The sequence below is a fragment of the Mirounga angustirostris genome, unplaced genomic scaffold (genome assembly GCF_029215605.1).
Source record: "Mirounga angustirostris isolate CCGP_5_RB_7025 unplaced genomic scaffold, mMirAng1.0.hap1 SCAF_2, whole genome shotgun sequence".
In the NCBI taxonomy this organism is placed as follows: Eukaryota; Metazoa; Chordata; class Mammalia; order Carnivora; family Phocidae; genus Mirounga; species Mirounga angustirostris.
Genome location: NW_026991710.1, coordinates 86,558,366 through 86,581,823, shown reverse-complemented (window position 1 = coordinate 86,581,823; position 23,458 = coordinate 86,558,366). Strand labels below are relative to the sequence as shown.

The following is a 23,458-nucleotide window of genomic DNA, read 5'->3' as shown; positions in this document are numbered from 1 at the left end:
ATAAGAAAGTGCCAAACTATTTTCCAGAGGGGTTGTACCATTTTACATTTCTACCAGCAATGCTTGAGTGATTGTTTCTCTACTCTCTCCTCAACATATAGTGCTATTACTTTTTTTTTACTTTAACCATTCTGATATGTGTATAATGATATCTCATGTGCATATGTGCCAACTGCATATTCTCTTTGGTAAAATGTCTGTTCATCTCTTTTGCCTATTTTCTAATTTTCTAAAAAAAGAATTTTTTGTTTGCTTTTTACTGTCGAGTTTTAAGAGTTCTTTATGTATTCCAAATCCAAGTTCTGTCTCAGATTAGTTTATATTTGTAGTTGCAAATATTTTCTTCTAGTCTTCAGCTTGTTTTATGCTTTTAACAGTCTTTGGCAGAGCAAACATTTTTAATTTAATTTAATTTTTTATTTTTATTAACATATAAAGTATTATTTGCTTCAGGGGTACAGGTCTGTGATTCATCAGTCTTACACAATTCACAGCGCTCACCATAGCAAATACCCTCCTCAGTGTCCATCACCCAGCCACCTCATCCCTTCCACCCCCCTCCACTCCAGTAACCCTCAGTTTGTTTCCTGAGATTAAGAGTCTCTTATGGTTTGTCTCCCTCTCCAGTTTCGTCTTGTTTCATTTTGCCCTCCCTTCCCCTATGATCCTCTATCTTGTTTCTCAAATTCCTGATATCAGTGAGATCATATGGTAATTGTCTCTCAGATTGACTTATTTCCCTTAGCATAATACCCTCTAGTTCCATCCATGTCGTTGCAAATGGCAGGATTTCATTTTTTTGATGGCTGCATAATATTCCATTGTATATATATACCACTTCTTTATCCATTCATCTGTTGATGGACATCTAGGCCCTTTCCATAGTTTGGCTATTGTGGACATTGCTGCTATAAACTTTGGGGTGCACGTGCCCCTTTGGATCACTACATTTGTATCTTTGGGGTGAATACCCAGTAGTGCAATTGCTGGGTCATAGGGTAGCTCTATTTTCAACTTTTTGAGGAACTTCCATACTGTTTTCCAGAGTGGCTGCACCAGCTTGCATTCCCACCAACACTGTAGGAGGTTCCCCTTTCTCTGCTTCCTTGCCAACATTTGTCGTTTCCTGACTTGTTAATTTCAGCCATTCTGACTGGTGTGAGGTGGTATTTCATTGAGGTTTTGATTTGGATTTCCCTGATGCCGAGTGATGTGGAGCACTTTTTCATGTGTCTGTTGGCCATTTGGATGTCTTCTTTGCAGAAAAGTCTGTTCATGTCTTCTGCCCATTTCTTGATTGAATTAGTTGTTCTTTGGGTGTTGAGTTTGTTAAGTTCTTTATAGATTTTGGATACTAGCCCTTTATCTGATATGTCATTTGCAGATATCTTCTCCCATTCTGTTGGTTGTCTTTGGTTTTGTTGACTGTTTCCTTTGCTGTGCGAAAGCTTTTTATCTTGATGAAGTCCCAATAGTTCATTTTTGCCCTTGCTTCCCTTGCCTTTGGTGATGTTTCTAGGAAGAACTTGCTGAGGCTGAGGTCGAAGAGGTTGCTGCCTGTGTTCTCCTCAAGGATTTTGATGGATTCCTGTCTCACATTTAGGTCTTTCATCCCCAGTCCCAAAGCTCCAAAAAAATATTTTACATTTTCCTCTAAAGTTTTATAGTTTAAAATTTTAAATTTGAATCCATGATCCATTTTGAGTTAACTTTCATACAAGGTGTGCAATTTAGATAGAGATTCTTTTTCTTGGCCTGTGGATGTCTAATTGATATAGCAACATTTGTTGAAAAGACTATCCTTTCTCCATTGAGTTGCTTTTATGTCTTTTTGTAGGTTCTCCATTTTTTTCTATTAATCTATATGTATATATCTCTAATCACTATAGCCATACAGTAAGTCTTAACATCAAGTAGAGTGATATTCTCTACTATTCTTTTTCAAATTCTCTTTTCCATATAAAATTTAGAATAAGCTTGTCTATATCTACAAAAAAATCTTGTTGGGATTTCAATAAAAATTATGTTAAACCTGTAGATAAATTTGAGGAGAATTTGATTAAGTTATTTTAAGTGCTACTTAATGTGAAATTTTAAAAGGTTTAATTTTTTTAAAGGTTCTAATAAAAGGCTTAAACAAATAAAACCCAATGTATTATTACTATATAATTACAATAAAATTGTGTATTGTATATGGGTTTTTTTTAACTTTTAACATTTCCATGAAGAAACTTTACACCATTTGAAATTTCACATGAAGAAAGTAACATTGAAAAATAAAGATACCTTTCTACTAATTCTCCACTTCTTCTTTTTTTTTGTTTTTTAAGTAGGCTCCATGCCCAGCATGGAGCCCACTGTGGGGCTTAAACTCATGAGATCAAGACTTGAACTGAGATCAAGACTTGAACTGAGATCAAGAGTTGGACGCTTAACTAACTGAGCCACCCAGGTGCCCCTATTTCTCCACTTCATGTTGCTTTTCTTTCCAATAATGATTATGACATAGTACCTTTTTTTCAATTAAAAAATTCACATGTTTACTCATTAAAACTTATACAAAAATATTTCTACCATCAGTACTACCTCTCATGATTACCAAGTATATTTAATTACTATTCCATAAAAGACTAACATTTTTATATAAGAAATGTCTAATGCTATAATAATTGGAAGAATTTACCTAATAAAATTTTACCCACCTCTCCCACTTTAATTACTTCTGCTCTTACTCTAGCTGACTTCTCTAATTTTATATTAGAAAAGGAGATGGGGGCCCCTGGATGGCTCAGTCAGTTAAGCATCCAACTCTTGGTTTCCGCTCAGGTCATGATCTCAGGATTGTGAGATCAAGTACTGCATGGGGCTCTACGCTCAGTGGGGAGTCTGCCTCAGAGTTTCTCCCTCTGCACCCCTCTCTCTAAAATAAATAAATCTTAAAAAAAAGGAGATGAATTTAACACATGGTTTGCTCTATGTCATTCACATTCATACTATGTAACTTATAATACATATGTGATTTATATCTCTATCTCGATCTCTACACCTGTATATTAGTGTTTGGCACTCATTCAAAAAAGTACTACTAAGCAAATAACAAACTTGTTCTTTGCAACCTTGTTATATTTTAAACTAATATAAATTCTGTCTATATTTGTATATACTATCTTTTAGAGGCTTTTAGTTTCAGATTAAATTGCAGTTTAAATAAAAGTCGTATTACTTTTGGTAAAGCACCAAAATGCCTGTTGAGAACCTTACCCTTGAAAGAAGAGAACATAGTTATAAATTTGTATGGTTCTGAGTCAAATATGGTCAGGTTTTGGATTTCACAGATAAATATAACTTAGGAAAATGAAAAACATTTATGTTAGGAAATTTTTTTCCCAGAAAAGAGAAAAAAACTCAAACCTTTGATCTCATTCTCTTGGTGTGCTTTAGTATCTTAAATGCCAAAAAGTTCAAAATGTAATAGCCTTATAATCTAAAACTGTTCAATATAAACAAAAAATGTTGGGAGAAATATATCCTTATATTGTCTCCCTGGAGAGTAATTTTTTTTAAAGTCAGAAAAAAATATGCTAATTATGTCTTATCTAGTGTGGTGAAGTGGAAAATATAAAAATCTAAGATTAATATTTCAGAAAACAATTTCTTAAAAGACAGTTATTTCTGTGTACATTATAAGATACTTCTACTTTCACTTACATTTGCTACTATAATTTAGTATACTTGACTTAAAAGTAGAAGGTTTCATAGTTACCAAATGGTTCAGAGGTCTGCACAAGCTCTTGTGTATGATATAATACATGCTAAAGCAAAAACATAATTTTTTAGTTTGTAAAGAAAAATTTTAGAAAGCTTTAACCTTGTTGTTCATCTTATTTTGGTGGCAAACGTTGAAATCAAAGCAGCCAATGCACATACTAAATCAGTTACCAATGGTAATTACTTCACAGCGTGATCCCCAAAGCAACAGAACTAGCATTAGTACGATACTTCTTAGAAATGCAAATTCTAGGGCCCCATCTGAGACCTGAATGACAAACTGTAGGTTAGGGCCCAGGAACTTGTTTTAATAAGCTTTCCAAATGATGTTGATGGATGTCCTAGTTTGAAAAGCAATGGTTTAAGGACAATGAAGTTTCTTTATATACCTTGCTTAGAGGCTCCCAAACAAGCTTTTATGTTTTAGATTCCCCAAAGAAGGGCACTACTTATACTGTGGGTGAGACAATTCTTTGTTATGGTAAACTTTGTGCTTCCCTGGCCATCCAGCAAAAACAGCAATAAACAATGCTATTTACCATGTCCCTTGGGGTTCTTAAGAACCTTGTTAAGAATCACTGATAGGGGCAAAGGCTGTTTAGTCCTTCCTTTCTCTACTTTGGATCCAACCCTCTCCAAAGACCTTGACCACACTCTTCCCTTGCTTATCCAAATACTTCCACTAGAAGAATAAAGGAAAAGTGATCCTGTTGGCTTGTAGAAGCATACAACAAGAGGGTGGGGGTGATAGCCCAGACTGCATTGAGGCCAATTTTTACTAGTTATATCATATATCACTATCTCATTTTATATATTTTCTCAATGTCATGGATCAATTCATTGTTTTCAACCCCAAATATTTTACAGAAATTAAGTGGGAAAAAAACCCCACCCATATTTACATAAAATTGGATAGCATCGTAAAATTTAAAATCGTAGTCATCTATATTTATATATATATATTTATATTATATATAATTATATATGCCATATATAATTATAAAATTTTATTATTATCATTTGCTATAGTATTATTAAATAATTATATTATGTATTATGCATATATTACATACATAAGTATATAAATATATAATAAATATATTAAATATGTAAATATATTACTATATAATACTATATATAATATACTATACACTACATATGCTATATATAATATCGTATGTATGCTCTATATAAATATAATCATATATATAAAATATGTAAATATATAAGTATATTTAAATATACTTGTAATATATATTATATATATGAATGTTGGTAGAAAGAATGATCTTGGTACTAAGATCCACTAGGATTGAAAAATTATATATTCTCTTAGAAACATAAATTCAATCAATGATTTATATAAAAGGATCTGGAATATACCAGTTTATAACTCTTGTTCTAAGAATTCACACATGTCTATCCCAAGCAAATAAAATCTACAGGGTTTAAAGCCCTCTAGAAAGATGAGAACTTACTATATCCTTCTAGTAAAACTCTGCCATTAGTTTTTTTCTTTTATCTCAAACTGATAAGTATATACTCTAAACTGGGTGGTGGGGGATGGGAAGGTGAATGGGTGGTAATGTTTAAGGTTTTTATGAACTACCTCCACATCAGTCTCCCTAGGAGATGATGCTCTCATGTAGCTCAACAGCAAAACCAATTGGGTATACCTAATTGATTCATATTTCTAAGACAATGTAATTTTGAATATAAAAATGAAACAGAATGTAACTGAAACAACTATCGTTTTGTTGCCTTTATCTTCTATAAAGTCATACCTCTGAGTCTCCTCCCTTCATATGATTGATACGGTTATTCTAGGCTAGGAGCAATTCCTAATATAGGAACCACTCACCTAAAAACTACCGGAGAATAAAAATGGCTATGGGGAAATACTGCATGGAGTGGCTTAGGGCAGCTCTGTTCTAAGTCTTATATCATTCCCTCTTTCATACTCAGAGGGCAAAAATTCAGAAGGCAAGAACAGAAGTGTCTCTGGACTTAAGAAAAGGACTCCTCAGGCTCACAAGTATTTATCCTAGTTCATTAGATTAGAAAATCATACAGTTATTTGAGGTCAAAAGTAATAATATAATAATATATATACAAATATAATATATAATATAGTATAATATATTTTATGTATATATAATACTGTTGTTTGAAGATTTTCTATCAGGGCATATGATTAATACTAACCTAAACCTTTCTTTCCTCACTTTTGTATAATATATATGTATATATATATCATGGATATTATATGATATATATGATGCAGTAGGAGACTGTTGGTTGAAGATTTTCTATCAGGGCATATGATTAATACTAACTTAAACCTTTCATTCCTTACTTTTGTATAATTCATCTTATATAGAACCATTTAATTACAACTATCTGTACAAGAACTTTGACCATATACACTCAAAAATGAAAATAACTCAATCTGGAATTCAACTGAGTAGGTATATTCTTCATAGAGATATGGATATAACAATTCTCAAATTACTATTCAGTTATGGTTGGACTTACCAAATGAGCAAATAAATAGATGATATTGTGAGCTATCATTTTTATTGTTGAGAAAGGTTGATATAGGTATAGACATTGAATTTGGAAAAACTAGGAAGAATTTTGCGGATTAGGACTGGAATTAGAGATATCAGTATAATCTCAACATTTTTTAAAAAAACATTGGTTTTTATTTTTTTTAAGATTTATTTACTTGAGAGAGAGCACAGAGGGAGAGGGTGAAGCAGACTCCTGCTGAGCAGGGAGCCCAATGCAGGGCTCAATCCCAGGACCCTGGGATCATGACCTGAGCTGAAGGCAGACGCTTAACTGACTGAGCCACCCAGGCGCCCATCTCACCATTTTTTAATACAGACGTATAACAGAGATCTACAAATAGAGCAGTAGACAGTGATGTGATTATGTACGTGTGTGTACATACATCTATTTCCTCATAGATCTATCTATATGCACATCTCTCTGCTGAGAGGAGCTAGAACCAATAACACTCCATTAGCAATAAGCACACCTTGTGCCCAAATTTTAGTTTCTAAATGCTAATCTCTACTAAAGGGAACCAGAGCTCCTTGGAGAAACAGCTGACTCTAGAACTGAGGCAGGGAAATGACAAAATGAACCTGTAATAGTTTTTTTTCTCTAGAATTTAAGGAAGTGGTCATAGAATGATAAGGCCATTTCCAAAGGATCAGGAGCCAGCTTGAAGAGACTCACAACCTGGGACAACTTGAGTACTGAAATAAATAACAACAGTGATGGATTATAACTTATTTAATAAAATAATTCCTGAGTCAATACTGAGAAGAGATACATAGATGATAGATGGGAAAAACGTTCTTACATTAGCATGGCAACTAATACATATGGAAGACTGATGGAGCTGAAAAGTCACCATTCTGTAACTATCACAGGCAAGAAGCATCAAATGAATGTAAACTAGTGAGTGAAATTTTGAAAACAAGACATTATGTAGTCTCAAATATCTCCCCACAAAATACTTATTAATTCAACAGAGCAAAACAGTAACATTACAGTAGAGACACCTGGCAGATACCACCTTAACCAAATGATTAAAGTTAACATCACTGGGCCCAAACTGATGTAAGGTGCCTTCTGCTATAATGCACTGAGAAGGCCACAGCTTCATTTAGGTGGTATTCTTGCCAAAATGCATAACTTGAATTGAAGCATGAGGAAATGAGACAAATTGAAATTGAGAAACGTTTGACAAAAAACTGGCCTGAATTCTTCAGAACAGTCCATGTTGAAAGATAAACAAAGGCTAAGAAACTATTTCACATGAAAGGAGACTAAAGTGACATGACAATTAAATGTACTACAATCAACTGGACTGCAGATTAGATAATAGTTCATAGTGAATTGCATAGCCTGTTTTGATAATTGTACAATGGCTAAGAGAAAAGGACTAAGAAAGTGTCTTTGTTCATAAAGCGGACAGTTTAGTTCTTAGAGGTAAAGTAGCATAATGTTTGCAACTTATTCCCAAACAGTCCATAAAATAGAATAGTAGTAGTAGTAGTAATAATAGTAATAATGATGATGTAAATTAAATCTGTATGAGACAAAAGAATTCAAAATTGCTGGTTTAAGCAGAAATTTGGAAATTTAACTCAAAGGACCTATAGTCTCAATTCAAATGAATTTAATAAAAAAACTACTGTGTACCTATTCTATACTCAAAGAGCTCACAGTCCACTAGAGAAGGAAAGCATGCATATAAATAATTATAGTGGAAGAGAAGCATACCGTAAGTACCAAAAATGAAGTGTAAGAAAGTACTAAGGAATGTTGAGAGGGAGTGACTAATTCTGTCTGATATATTGTACTAAGTACTTTATATATTAATTCATTGAATGTACCAACAATCTCATTAAGGTGTATACTATTTTATCCCCATTTTACAGATGAGGCAATTGAGGCACAGATAAATTGAGAATCTGGCCATAGATTTTCTAGCAGTTAGTATAGTAGTCCAGGTATGAAACTCAGGCAGGCTGACTCCAGAGCACATGCAGAAGGCTTAATGAAGAAGCAGCATTTGAGCTGATCTTTCAAAGATGGGTATAATTTCAATAGGATGGGAAGTGGAAAGAAGAATATTTAAGGCTGGAGGCAAAATAAAAGTGAAGGCATGGAAATAATAGACATAGGACATATGAGGGAAACTGAAAAGTTCAGGGAATAGTATATAGGATGTGGGGAGAGAAATGGGTAATAACAGAGGTTGGGAGATTAGACAAGCTTAAGAAATAAGCCTCCATCGTGAGGATCAATATAACCTTTGTTAGTAAAGAGAATGATTCTTATTATATGGACCATAATCTTGAGGTAACTCAATGGCTTCCACATAAGGAGTCAGCCTTTGTGACATCCAAATGAACCTAGTACCAATAAAATCTTATTACTATTCAATCTCTTCTAAAAATACCAGAACACAAATCATGAGAACACTTTCACAGTGACCTCCACACCCATATGTATAATAATTTCATTTCACAGCGATCCTATTACCGTGCAATACTGAAATTGCCAGCACTGAAAACAGAACATCTAAAATGCAACAATTCTGTCTTGGTTTAACACAGACTATATAAACCTTTTAAGAACAGAGAATGAAATGTAAATAAATCATGTAGCTCTGTTGTTATAGCTCCTTGTTTGTCATAATATTTATGAAAACTAGGTGATCCAATTAAAGAGATATAATGAGTAATATATTCCATGAACTCTGTTAGATATGCAGTTCTAACCAGTAAAACGACCAGACATGAATGCTTAATGTTAGATCTCTGAGTTGGTAGCAGATGTAATTGATAGCTCAATTAATAAATGAAAATATTATTTTGGCTTCATAGTAAATTAATTATGAGTAAAGCAAAACATGTGGCACTTACAAATCTTTGTACTAATTTTTTGTAAATATAAATATTAATGAAAATCTGATTTTCATTTACTATAGTTTTAACCTGTCCAAAATGTACCATAACCAGAGTACACAAAACAGTCCAATTGCAGGCGCCTGGGTGGCTCAGTTGGTTAAGTGACTGCCTTCGGCTCAGGTCATGATCTTGGAGTCCCTGGATGGAGTCCCGCATCAGGCTCCCTGCTTGTCAGGGAGTCTGCTTCTCCCTCTGACCCTCCCCCCTCTCATGTGCTTTCTCTCTCTCTCATTCTCTCTCTCTCTCAAATAAATAAATAAAATCTTTAAAAAAAAAAAAAGTCCAATTGCAAGGACAATAAAAACAAACACCTAAAATTTTCAAAATGTCAGAAAATATTTAAAATTAAACATTAACAAATTCATTAGTGACTATGTTTCATATACTTAACAAAGACCAAAAAATGAATTTAATTTTTATAAAACATCTGTGAGGCACAGTTCTTAATTGCCCAATAAAAATCTTATTCCATTCTGGAAAAAATCCTAAATTATTTCCTTGATGGAAAGACTAGAATTGATTAGTGAGATATAGACAATACTTAGGAAGCATCACGGAGGAGAAGAACATGAAAAAGGCAGGCAAACAATTTCAAAGAGCATTTGGAAATCAAAAGTTATATTTGGCTTGGTATAAACTAAAGAATAAGTGAACAATTAAAGAAGTGGAACATTGAGTAATGAAAATGTTCTCCACCTAAAAACACCTAAAATGCTATATAAAACTTAACAATCATCCTTCGCCTGTCTCAATGGATTTCTGAGAGTAAGGGAACTCCATAGGGCCTAAACAAAGGGGAAAGGAACTAAAAAGTAGTGTAATAATCTTGAACTGACACCAGCTGCCAGGAGAGTATTTGCTAATAGGGATCTGAGCTTTAATAGCAAGAAAAGAAGAGAGGCTAGTCCTGGATCCCTAGCATTGTGGAAACCTGGAACTATTATCACTACATGAAGGTAGAAACCTTGAAAAGCTATATTCCCCCATGAAAAGATGCATTACAAAAAAAAGTCCTACTCAATAGCAAAGGAAGATGATAAAAGGTAACTTGTCTGTTTAAACCTCAGCTCCAAATGAAAAGGTTAAAGGAATCTCAAGCTGAAAACATAATGTTAACTGATCTTAAGATCTAGTACTTCAATATGCCTGGCACAAGCAAATATAAATCCTTTCTATTGAAATTTACTTCTAACCCAGGCCCCACAAGATTCCCACAGATGTCCCTAAATGAATTCAAAATATATAATTACAAAACTAATAGGGAAATAAGACACCAAGAATGAAGTCAACAGAAAAAACAAACACCAAAATTAGATCTCTATGGACATCAGCTATTATATAACAGACACAGAATATAAAATAACTATGCTTAAAAAAATTATGAAAAGAAGAAACTGAAACATGAGCAAGGAAAAGGTCATCATAAAAACAAACAACCCAAATATAATTTCTAGCAATGAAAAATATAATTTCTAGCAATGAAAAATATAATTATATAACTAAAAGCCTAACTATAAAAATGTTTTTTTCAAACAATACTTTAAACAATTAGGGGAAAACAATTATGTACTGGTTATTAAAGGATCAAGGAATTTTTGTTAATTTTTATTAGGTGTGCTAATGACATGGCAATTACTTAGAATGCTGTATTTCTTAGATGTATGTACTATAGTATGGCATGTTATCTGGAATTTCCTTCAAAATACTTCAAAAGAAAGAAAAGGGAATAAACAAATATAGGAAAATGTAAGAAATGTTGAATCTGAGCAATGTGTATATGTGTATATGTGAAATTTTTATAATAAAAATAAAAGGAAAACTTCACTCATATGGGAAATTTAAGAAACAAAACAAACATGCAAAAGGGAAAAAATAAGAGAGAGAGAGAGAGACAAATCAAGAAATAGATTCTTAATTATAGAGAACTGATGGTTACCAGAGGGGAGGTGGGTTGGGGGATGGGTTAAATAGGTGATGGGGATTAAGGAGTACACTTGTAGTGATGAGCACAGGGTGATGAATGGAAGTGTTGAATTACTATATTGTAATATAACACTGTATAACCAGCTGGAATTAAAATAAAAACTTCTTAAAAAAGAAATAATTAGGGGGGAAAAAAAAGAAAACTCAATGGATAGTACAATCAGAATATTAGATAAAGCCAAAGACAGAATTAGAGAATTGAAAGATGGATCTGAAGAGGTTATCTAGATTATGATTAAAACTTAAAGGAGAAAAAAAAAAGAAAAAAAAAAAACTCACCTTCCTTTGGGCTCACTGCTGCAGGAAGACTATTCCAATCAAGAGTCCAAGTAGGGCAAGGGTGGGGAGAAAACACCACTTCAATGCCTTTTTCCTAGAAATAAGAAATAGGAAATAGACTCTTTCCAAATTAATGAATTAATAAAATCCTGTTATGGTTTAGAAGGCCAAATTTCTCTTTTGTTTTCTTTTTTTTTTTTTGTACAAATGCAAATTTATTCTCATTAGAACAATTGTTAGGTAATTGTTTAAAAGTTGAAATCACTCACAACCTGTAAAACAGAACGAAGTAAGTGTTTGGATGGGACCACACAATCTTCAATTTGAGGAATCCATTTTCAGTCATAAACTCATACAGGCTTTGAAGTCAGTGAATTTGTCTCACAGAAGTTCCCATCCACAGATGAGAAGATTGTCCCCAGAGACCAACTTGCTATGTGGCCTTGGGCTAGTCATGTAGTTGATGTATTTGAAAGAGTGCTCCCTTCAGGGAAAAAATCAAACAACAAAAAAGATATCTAGGCATTATATGGCAAATTTTCTTTTCTATAGTGTCAAGAAGGTGCATAAATATTAACAATCATTAGATGTTCCTCAAAATATTTAGTTACATAAGAAATACAATGTGTTTTTTGATAGAACAGTTACCTTCCTATTTTTTTATACCGAGATAACAAAAAATGCTATTTTTAAATTATTGCCTAAAACTACATAGAAATCAATATTCTTATACTTAGAAATCAATTGGATGTCAAAAATAAAAGTCACCTGAAGATAAAAATTTTATCAAAAACATTCCACACAGGGATAAAAAAAGAAAAACTGATTCTGCATGTCCATCAAAATCTGTCTTTACATATATGAAAATAGCTACAGCCTACGAGTTATATTTACAGGACAAAAAGCCTCACTTCAACATAACACCCCCCAAACATCATCCATACCATAGAGGCTTCTAATGCCTCTAAAAACGGATTCCTCTGTTGTAACCAAATGGTTCCCAACATTTTCAAAACTGAGGACCACTTTTCATATAAAAAAATTCTCAGGCTCCTTCCCCATGTCAAAAGTTGTGCATTTATTTATTTGATCTGCAGACAGTTGTGTGGCATAAATATGGATTTTCAGACCCCTTGCAATCACATTCTGGGTACATAGTCCACAGGATAGATATCCATGGTTCAGGGTTTTATCTTTAGAAATATCATATTCAAAAGAAAAATCTCTGAGGATCTATCACTAATTTGAATCAATTAGTTCATGAGATTACTTTAAATTATGAAAACTAGCTGAATTCTGGTTCCAAAGGAAATAGTATGAAGATTCTTTGTTGAGGTAGAGACATCTTTATGTCTAGAGGTCTAGAGCACTTATTTCCAGAAACTTCCAGCACTTCCAGAAAAATAAACATCTCTTTGACATCATCTACCGCTATACTTTCCCCTTATTCTAGACTAGCCATACTAAACTTGCTCTCCCTCATTTCACCAAATTCAATGCTACCTTAGGGTCTCTTCAAAAATACTATATGAGATATCACTCACACACCATTACATTTAAAGCATACAATTCAATGGTTTTTATAATATTCACAGTTGTGCCATAATCAACGCTAATTTGAGAATATTCTCATCATCTCAAAAAGAAGTCCCATATCCATTAGTAGATACTTTCTATTTTCCCTCCTCAGCTCCTTGCCCTAGGTAACTACTAATCTACCTTTTGCCTCTATAGACTTGCTCAGGGTCTATTCACTCGCTGGACCCTCTCCCTAGAATACTTCCTCCAAATCTTCAGTTCATTCAGGTCATTTGATCAATGTCTTCACCTGGTCAGATAAGCCTCCCTGACCACTCTATCTAAAAAGGACTTCAACTCACATAACCTCCACCCCCTTATCTCACATTACTTTTTGTGGCTCTTATCATTACCTAATGTGTTAACACATTTGTGTTTTTTATTTACCTCCCCCACCAGAATATAAGGCTCATGAAGGCAGTCCAATTTGTTCTTCATATATCCCACATTCAAAACAATGACTAAACATATACATTTTTTGGACTAACTGACTGAATAAATAAATTTAAAACCTTTGGAGAATAAGGGAAATTTTGGAGGCAAATATATGCCAAAGAAAACAAAAGGGGAAAAAAAAGTGAGATGTGCGGGTTCCTAAGAAATACTTTACTAGTTTATACTTCCACTTGGCACCAATTTCATTTGTCCTTATCTAATTGGCACAAAATACTGTGACTACCCAAAAATTAATAGTTACTGTCATACATTCACATAATTTATTATTTTGATATAATATTTACTAATTTTCAAAACATATGTCAATAATTCACTAGTAAGTAGCAAAAACAATGTCCTGTTAAAAAGGAACATTTATTGTATCTAATATATACTTTTAAGTTAGAATTAAATGAAATAGAAATTTTAACTTATTTTCAGATTTGAGCCTTCTTTTTTTTTTAATTGTTGATGTAATGTCCCAGTCATTTTTTATATAACCATAAGATTTGAAATCAGAAAAGAATCCTACAGAATATCTACTATACTCTCCTAATTTATAAATGGAGAAATTAAGATCCTTTGGTTAAACAACATACTAAAGGTCACAATGTTAGCTTACCCTCAAATCTGGGACTAGAATCCAAGTCACCTGGTCCCTAGTAGTCTTCCCATGGGCTGCTCCCAAGCCAATGCCTGAAAGTGGCTGAGATAACATGGCAGGCCTATTCCTGAGAGACATGGAACTCTCTGACAGATGATTTGGGTTCAAGGATTCCCCACTGGCTTGCCAAAACTTTCTTAGACCTGCAGTGAAGTCTAAAGCTTTTCTAACCCAATCATCCTTCCTTCCCTGTCTCATGCACAGGGGTTAAAACTGCATCATAGACTGAAGGCTCTCCCAGCCTCCTCTATCTCCCTCCCCACTTTAACTCACAGATTTCCCTCAGTAGAACTCTTGCACATCTAACCCCATCTTGGTCTGCTTGGGGGACCTGAACTAACACACCCCCTGTAAATTAAAAATTCAGGATTCCTTTTTATTTTTTATGTTATTACAAGACAGCTTATTTTTACAATTGTTTGTTAACTTTTCCTGAATTTAAATTTGTTATTTATTTCTCATTGTTTATAGATATTTTTAATATGCATAAAATACAAATGTTTTTCCTAATATCATTTTATTGCTAGAAAAACATAGGTACCAATTTTCTTTAACTTTAAACATTACCAATTTTCTTTAAGACTGTGTAAGTATGAATTAAAAGCAGATTTTTGGTTTGTTGAGATTTTGAAAATTAGTATTTTAATGCAAAGCAAATTACTGACGATTATTTATTTTAAAAAACTCAAGAGGTGACATTGAGATCCCTGCACAGTATAGTCATCTGATCAAGACACATCAAACTTTGGACATGCCTTGATACCTTCTAAAATCAACTATAAAATCCTATTTCATTGTTTCATCACTAGGTTAACAAAGCTTAACTGATGAGATAAGGGGCTGATGTCACTACTAAAATCTTGTGCTTTTCTAATTCAGCAAACTTTCTATTAACCATAGAACTCAAATGCTTCCTAACCCAAGTGGGGAAATATAATGAATATCTTTCCAGTACAACTCAGATGAATAGCTCAAATTACTTCCTGATTTTTCCTCTATTCAAATAAATCTTCAAATAGTTGAAGTTAAAAGCAAAACATTTTTGCAAATTGTTTAGAATGATAGAGAAAATAAAGCCTATTGCGAAAATTTCTACAATAAGTACTATTAGAAACAAATTTTGCTGCAAAGAGAAAAAAAGAAATCATATCTGTTTTATAAAAAGGCATTAAAATGAAAAAGTAAAAACAAAATTCAAAGAACTAAAATATCTTAAATTTAGACAAAACCTTGGAAAGTAAATTGAGATATTCATTTTCATATTCTTTAACTTCAAATCATCTCAAAATTTAAACACTAAGAGCAAAACCTTGCAACAGAAAAATGTCAGGTTAAAACAATACATTTGACCAGATGTGATATGACCCTGGCCAATGTCTTGAATATTAAAAAAAAAAAAAAGTTTTGAGAAAAATACTTTTAAAAAATATATATTCTGATTTACTTGGCTCCAAAGACACATACTAATAAAAATCTTTAATTTACTATACCTCATTTATATGTAAAAGACACAGAAATAGTAATTGGGTAAGGGTGATATAAAATAGTTACAAATAAAATTTAAAACAAAAGTAATGTGAATAAATGATTGCAAGTTGGGGTAGAATGCTCAGCAACATTATCACATGGAATTTTTCAAAGAAAATTTTAAGAAAAACATTTTAAGTACCATTAACTTGGTCATAGTGGGTCTTGGTCCTCCTACAAATGAAGCATCATTTTGCTCCTCTACACCTGGAACCTCACTTAAGTTTGAATCTTGTTCATTTGAGGGGGTCAGCAACTCTGGTAAATGGAGAAACTGGATCCCACACTGAGAAGCTGCTGTTTTTACTCTTGGCACTTCCTGAATCCTCTGGTACCAAGCAGCGAGCAGTGGAAATTCCATCAGCTTTTCAGACAGTTTCTTGCAGATAATTACCTAGGCATGCAGAGAACAAAACATACTATTACACATTTTTTGTTTATAACAGCTGTCAAGATACCTTTATATATCATAAAATTCACACATTTTAAGTGTACAGTTCAAACAATGAGTTTTCGCAAATTTATACAGTTGTGTAACTACCACCACAATCCAGTATTAGAACACTTATATCACACCAAAAGGTTCTGTTGTGATCACCTACAGTCAATCTCTGCTTCCCCAGTTAGTTGCAAGGAACCACTGATCTACTTTCCATGTTTATAATTTGCCTTTTCTAGTATTTCAGAGAAGTGGAATCATAAAATGTGTCTTTTTAACTTAGCATTAAGTTTCTGAGGTTCATCATGTAGTTGCATTTATCAGTAGTTTGTTTCTTTTCATTATAAGTAGTAATCACTGTGCAGCATAATATATTTTGTTTATCCATTTGCTAGTTGACGGACATTTGCATTGTTTCCAGTTTTTGATAATTATAAATAACGTTGCTATACGAACTCATGCACCAGTGTTTGTTTGAATATTTTTCATTTCTTAGGAGTAGATACTAGGAGCCAAGTTGCTAGGTTGTATGGAAACTGTATGCTTAAGTTTTAAAGAAACTGCCTAACTCCTCTCCCTGATGGCTGTACCATTTTATATCCCCACTAGAAAATGTCCCAATTTCTCCAAATCTTGCCAATGACTGGTATTGTCAGTCTTTTTTACTTGAACTATTCTAGTGGATGTGTGGTAGTATCTCATTGTGATTTCAAATTTGCATTTCCCTGTGATTAATGATGTTAAGCATCATGTACTTATTTGCCATTCAAGTATCTTCTTTAGTGAAGTTTTCTATATTTTTAGTATTCATTTCACAATATATAAATTGGGGCAACTCAACAACAAGAAAACAAACATTTAAAAAGATGGGCAAAAGATCTGAACAGACACCTCAGAATTACGTAGTTGGCAGTTATATATATGACAAAGAAGTTACATAGATGGCAAATAAATACATGAAAAAACATTCATCACCATATATCATTAGAGAATTGCAAGTTAAAACAAGGAGACACCACTACACACCTATTAGAAGGGTGAAAAGGCAAAACCCTGACAACAGCAAAAGCTGGTAAGGATGTGGAGCAACAGGAACTCCCTTTCATTGCTGGTAGGAATGCAGAATGGGATACCCACTTTGAAAGACAGTTTGGCGATTACTTACAAAGCTAAACAACTCTCACCGTATGATCCGGCAATTGCACTCCAAATGAGTTGAAAACTTATGTCCATGTAAAAACCTGCACATGGATGTTTATAGCACTTTTATTCATAATTGTCCAAACTTGGAAGCAACCAAGATGTCCTTCAATAGGTGAATGGATAAATAGCAACCAAACAATAAAATATTATCCAGCACTAAAAAGAAATGAACTCATCAAGCCATGAAAAGACACAGAGAAACATTAAAAGCATATTACTAAGTGAAAGACGCCAATCTGAGGGGCTATATACTGTGTAATTCCAAATATATGACATTCGGGAAAAGGTAAAACTATGAAGATAACAAAAGGATCAATGGTTGTCAGGGGTTAGGACAGAGGGATGAATAGGTGGAGCACGGATTTTTAGGGAAGTAAAACTATTCTGTATGATACAATAATGATGGATGCATATCACACATTTGTCAAAACTCAAAATGTACAACCCAAAGGGTTAACCCTAATATAAAATATGGTTTGGGTTATAGTAATTTGTTAATGTAGGTTCATCAGTTGTAATAAATGTACCAGTCTGGTGCAGGATGTTGATGGTAGAGGAGACTGTGTGTGCGGGGACAGAGGGTATCTGGGAACTTTCTGTACTTTCTGCTCAATTTTACTATAAACCTAGAATTACTCTAAACAATCGTCTATTTTTTAAAGATATTTTTAAAATCAAGACATACTATTTAAATAATACTGACAAAGGACAAATGTCTTAGCAATAAGAGGCCCAAAAGGTATTTGTGAATTACTTGAAGAATAATAATATTATATACACACAAACGAAGAATGTATGCACATACTGACTATCCTATAAGCCAAAAAAATATATAATGGAAAAGACCAATACTTAGCAGAAAAAGGACAGAAAATATGAATAGATTATTCTAAGATAATCAATAGAAATACCATGACATTTGAAATGTCTATAAATGCTACAATTGAAAATCATTTGGGGAAATTTTATATCGTGTATTCCAGTTTCTATCATCTTTCATTGGTAGCATATTTTTATGCCTCTCTAAAAACTCTTCCTTAGTCAACTTCCTTCAAATCTAGAAACCCCTTCATCTATAATTCATGGGCAAGAACACATTCCTCTGTCCCCGACCCTCACTATATTTCATAAGTTCTCAACACACTGAACATAGAGAGTAAATGGACACTGCTTAATCAAAAACCCAAAATACTTAATACGTACTTATTTATGAACATGAATTTAAGTGGTTAATGGGGAGAGAATTAAAATAAATTGAAGTGTATGTGGTAATTTTAAATGATTAGAATTTGTTATCTCCATTAAGTCTACAGTCACTGGTATGTTTTGAGGAATCTCAATGGAAGTTATACACTCACTGAGGAAGTAAGGGAATAAGAGAAATGGAGAGGCTGTACTCTTATTTTAATAGTGATCTAAAGTTCCTTTTTTCTTCTTTAGTGAAGCCTTCTTCCCCTGAATGTATGAACTGTAAAACAGAATCAAATCAGTATAACCTAAAAGTAATGTAAGAAACACTCTCAGAACCATATTTTTAAAAAAGATTTGATGGGGTAAGGAGGAGATTTCACTGAAGTAAAATAGTAAAAAGATACAAGATACAATTATAGATATTTAGAAGTGAAAAGATAACTAGCATCAGTTAGAATTTTTTCTAACGCAGCACTTAAAGTAAGGCTTTTATTCAAATTAGAAAATGTGAAACCATTACTCCTGATTTAAATTATCTTCTTGTTTTCTCTTGGCCAGATGCTTTCTCCGTACCACCACCACCAAACTTCAATTTCTTTAAAAATTAGAATACTCTTGCTTCTTTTTGAGGCACTGAATGTTGTTTCCATAGAAACAGTAATAACGTCACCAACAGATTATGACTGGTGATTATGAACAAATAGATAAATAAAAAGGTCAAATCAAGAAAATCTTGACACATGTATCTAGTAATAATCAGTACCAAAGCAGAAGCCAGAAAGGACAGAAAATTAATGAAAAATTCACATGCATGTGTATTTCAGTCTATTTTAACTGGACTTTAAATAAGCACAAGTGATTGTAAGAGCAAGGTTTATGTCTAACTCTTTGTATACAGCAAGCACTTAAAACACTGCCTTGCAAATAATATTCTGGTGAGTGAACAAATGATCAAGAAACTATTTATTAGCTTCAAAGAAGAATCTCCTCAATTAATGTTTTTCAAACAGCTGTTTATGACCTGTGGCGAAGTTGTGAAATCAACGTAGTTTTTAAAATGGAAAATATCAGAGTACACAGCATGTAGTAAGGTGGGTTGCAAGTATATTTAATGTATACAAGATATATACATATTTGTATAAGTATGCTCAATCACCTGTAAAATGCATTATTTACTGTGAGTTAAAGTAAAAGAGTTTGAAATATACTGACTAAATGGTACTCTGGGAACAAAACAGTTTATAATTCTCACCAAAACTCTTTTTTTTTTTCTTTTTTTTGAGACAGAGAGTCTTTTTTTTTTTTTTTTAAAGATTTTATTTATTTATTTGAGGCAGAGAGAATGAGAGACAGCATGAGAGGGAGGAGGGTCAGAGGGAGAAGCAGACTCCCTGCTAAGCAGGGAGCCCGATGCGGGACTCGATCCCGGGACTCCAGGATCATGACCTGAGCCGAAGGCAGTCGCTTAACCAACTGAGCCACCCAGGCGCCCCAGAGAGAGAGTCTTAAGCAGTCTCCACACTTAATGGACTGAGCCACCCAGGCTCCCCCTTGCCAGAATTCTTAATTGCCTGGAAATAGCTTATGTGCTAAGGGAACTGAGCTTAAGTTGTGATAAATTAATCAAATAAGAAATGTTCTAATTTCTTCACCTTTCCTTTCCTCTCCTTGGGAGTGATTTATTCTTGTTAGATGCATATGGCATCTTTCCTTCCGTTGGAAAATAAGTTCTGATTAAGTAACAATAATTCCTGTTTAAGAGAAATCGAGGAGTTTTACACTGTATGGCAGGTCATGCCATTTAATCAACATGCCAGGCTGCTCTGCTAATATCCAGACAGCTCAGGAGGTACTGAACCACATTCGTTACACTCAAGAAGATATATTTAAGGAAATGGCTAAGAAAAACGTGTGAGACGAAAATTATATTTGTTCCTAAGAAATGATTTTTAAAGTTGACCTGCCTGATAAGATCAAAACCATTATAAATATCACGGTTTCTTAAAGACAAGAAAATAAGGTTATTTATTCTTAAATAATGATAAAAAAAATGCTGCTACCAAGAGCATAAAACGAAACCCTAACGGTTTTGTAGTTAATTGTAATGAGGGCCAGCAAAACTTGCCCGGAGAGAAGCAAGATGTTACATTTATCCAAAATATCTCCTCCTCTGCATCACCTTCCAATCACTTATTATAATAAATGTTTTGTACTTACTTTATGTCACTTCCTTAGTCATGTTTACTCTTTTGAAAATATGTCATAACTAAAAAATGTTTAGGTGAGCAGTGTAAGCAGTCAACTATCTAATTGGAAATATAATCCCAATTCTGCATTTTTTACTTATAGATTAGAACTGGTGGATTAAAACTGAAAACTTTTGAGGACCTAATGCAGAGGAGGAGATATGGAATATGCAAATTAACCACTAAATATGTGGCATCCATAGTTTTTGCAATATGCCAGTCAATAGATTCCCATTTTATTCCTAATTTTATGACAACAGGGACAGTGAAAGAGACATTTAACATAGGTACTTTTGCTTAAAAATCAATTTCTACAATAATTTTACTCAAGCAATAAATGTGTCATACTTTTTAAAAACTCAATTCAGAGCACTGGAAGTTAATATGTAAAAAGTTAAATCCTAAGTGTTCAAATTACAAAAATATTTTATAAAATGGCAAATTTTGTCTTATGGGAGTAGAATAATCTTTTAAATAGTCCTATCAAAGTATATTTGTTTACTAGTAACAACTTAAAAATAACTATACAATTTTCTGGTATCAGGGAACATCAGGATTTTGCCAGAGTATAGCTATTCATTGCTATTTCTCCCATATGCTTGCTATAACTACTAGCAGATGCTAGCAAATGACTTAAAAAATGGAAATCATAAGAGGTGTGCATTTTAATCTGTTCTTTTTAAAGTTTATTCCTAAAATTTCCAGAATAGAGGGTTTTGTCAGGCACCTTCCATAACGAAGTGCTGGGCTGTTGGGTTAACTTTGCAAATTAATATCCACTGAAAAGGAAGAAAAACGTGGAGCAAGTTCAGATACAGCACCTTGGCCACTCTACCTACGACTGTTTTGGCATCTTCGGCTTTTTTCTGCTTAGCAGAACTGTGTATTTTCCCTAGCTCTTCTAAGTTTGACCTCTGGTACTCCAAACCTTGACTTAGCAAAACTGACTGCTCTTTCATACTGTTGGCTTTATTCCTGTGGCCAAATATCCTTGCTCTAGGTTCGGCTCTGTTTCTGATCCAAACCTAGTAACTTGACTCTCATTTCTGATCATGAACTTGATCCTGAGACTGACCATTTGGACCCACCCTCCATCACCTCAATGTGTATTAATGAAGCACAAATGTTCTGCATCATAGCCACTACCTGAACTCAAACAACTACTTCATAACCCAAGGTGACTTAAATGAGCAAAATAAACATAACAAACAATATCAACAGTATCTTTCTTTAGCAAAGAAAGATTAATTCCTGAAAGAAAATGTGCAGATCCAAGAAAAATACAAATGAAAATATTGTGAGAATTAGTTTACATATAAATGTCAGAAGAGAAAAAATTAATCATAGAATACGTGTAATAATAAAGGCTGAGTGTACATGTTTTCCCCTATTTTAAACTAAGAACAAAGCTCTTCAGTAGTATTATGTAAATTTATGTAGTAGCAGTTAGTAGATGTCCTACCTGATTGAAGAGGGGGAAAAAAAAATCCCTCTCAATTAAAAATACTTCAGCCTCAATTGATCCTAATTAGGTAAATAGGATTTAAATTAAGCTATAATCAAAGGCAAACTAGCTGAAAATGGATGTTTGGATAATTATCGAGAATCAACTTCATACAGGTAAATCCAATTTTATATTTGTTTTGTTGCGTTTGAAAGCAGATAACTCATCTCTATCAGTTTTACTTTCTTTGTACCACTTGCTATTATTTAAATATATATTATTTATTTGTTTACTTGTTCATTTCTATCTTCCCCTGCTAGAATATTAACTCCGTGAGGGTTGGGACTTTATCTGTTTTGTTCATCACTCTACTTCCAGTGCCTACAACAGTAACTGCTATATACACAGTAGGCTTTCAGTAAGTTTCTTAAATGAATCAATTAGTGGATGTGCCACTTTGATTCAATTCTTACAAAATTAAAAACAAACACAGTTATCCAAGAAAACCAAGAAGCCATGAACACCAACAGTATTTCATAATATGTATCAAATAACTGCTCTAATAACTGAAGTTGGTAATAAAGGGGAAGGTCAGGAGTAAGAGAATTTAGAAATCATTTGACTAGAAAAAAAAAGTTGATGTTTTCTCCCCACCCAGCTCCGTGGATACTCTGAATACATATGACATTTAAAATACTAATCAACATCTAAACAATTCCCAAATCTCTTTTTCACATCCTTTAATTCTGAAGTTATTTTAGAAATGTTAAGAAAATGCCAATTAATTAATACCACCTAACTTATTATTATTAGTGAAGCACCAGCCTCCAAATAGATTTTCATTAGAAATCATTTCTCGTTTGTCAGTAGAGATACCTGAAGTGTTGGTGATATATGAGAATGAAATCTGTTTCTGATTCCTTTTTAGGAGAAAGGGTGAAACGCTTCAAAGCAAGAACAATGCAGCTCTTGAAAACCAATTGGAAAGCTGCAGAGAGCTACAGCTTCCCATGTTCGGGATAATATTATTTTTACCTTGTTCTTTTTTCCTCCACAGAGAGGAAAAAGAATACACACACACACTCATACTAAGGAAGAAAACTTTCCATTTATATTCTCCCACAACACAGACTAGCATAGCCAGCAACTGAATGAATGTAATCTTATAAGGAACAGAGATGCACAGACACGATGATAAAATATTTCTGA

The 23,458-nt window shown here is 33.3% G+C and overlaps 1 protein-coding gene across 1 annotated transcript in view; it reads right to left on the bottom strand.

Annotated features, from left to right (window-relative positions):
* GSTCD (glutathione S-transferase C-terminal domain containing) overlaps positions 1 to 23,458 on the bottom strand; it is a 130,496-nt gene that overhangs the window by 95,883 nt on the left and 11,155 nt on the right. Inside the window, exons 4-5 of the mRNA XM_045880641.3 lie at positions 15,869 to 16,120; positions 11,523 to 11,616 (exon numbers count right to left, since the gene is read on the bottom strand). Of these exons, the coding sequence (XP_045736597.1) occupies positions 11,523 to 11,616; positions 15,869 to 16,120 (346 nt within the window). The remainder of the gene's footprint in view (positions 1 to 11,522; positions 11,617 to 15,868; positions 16,121 to 23,458) is intronic.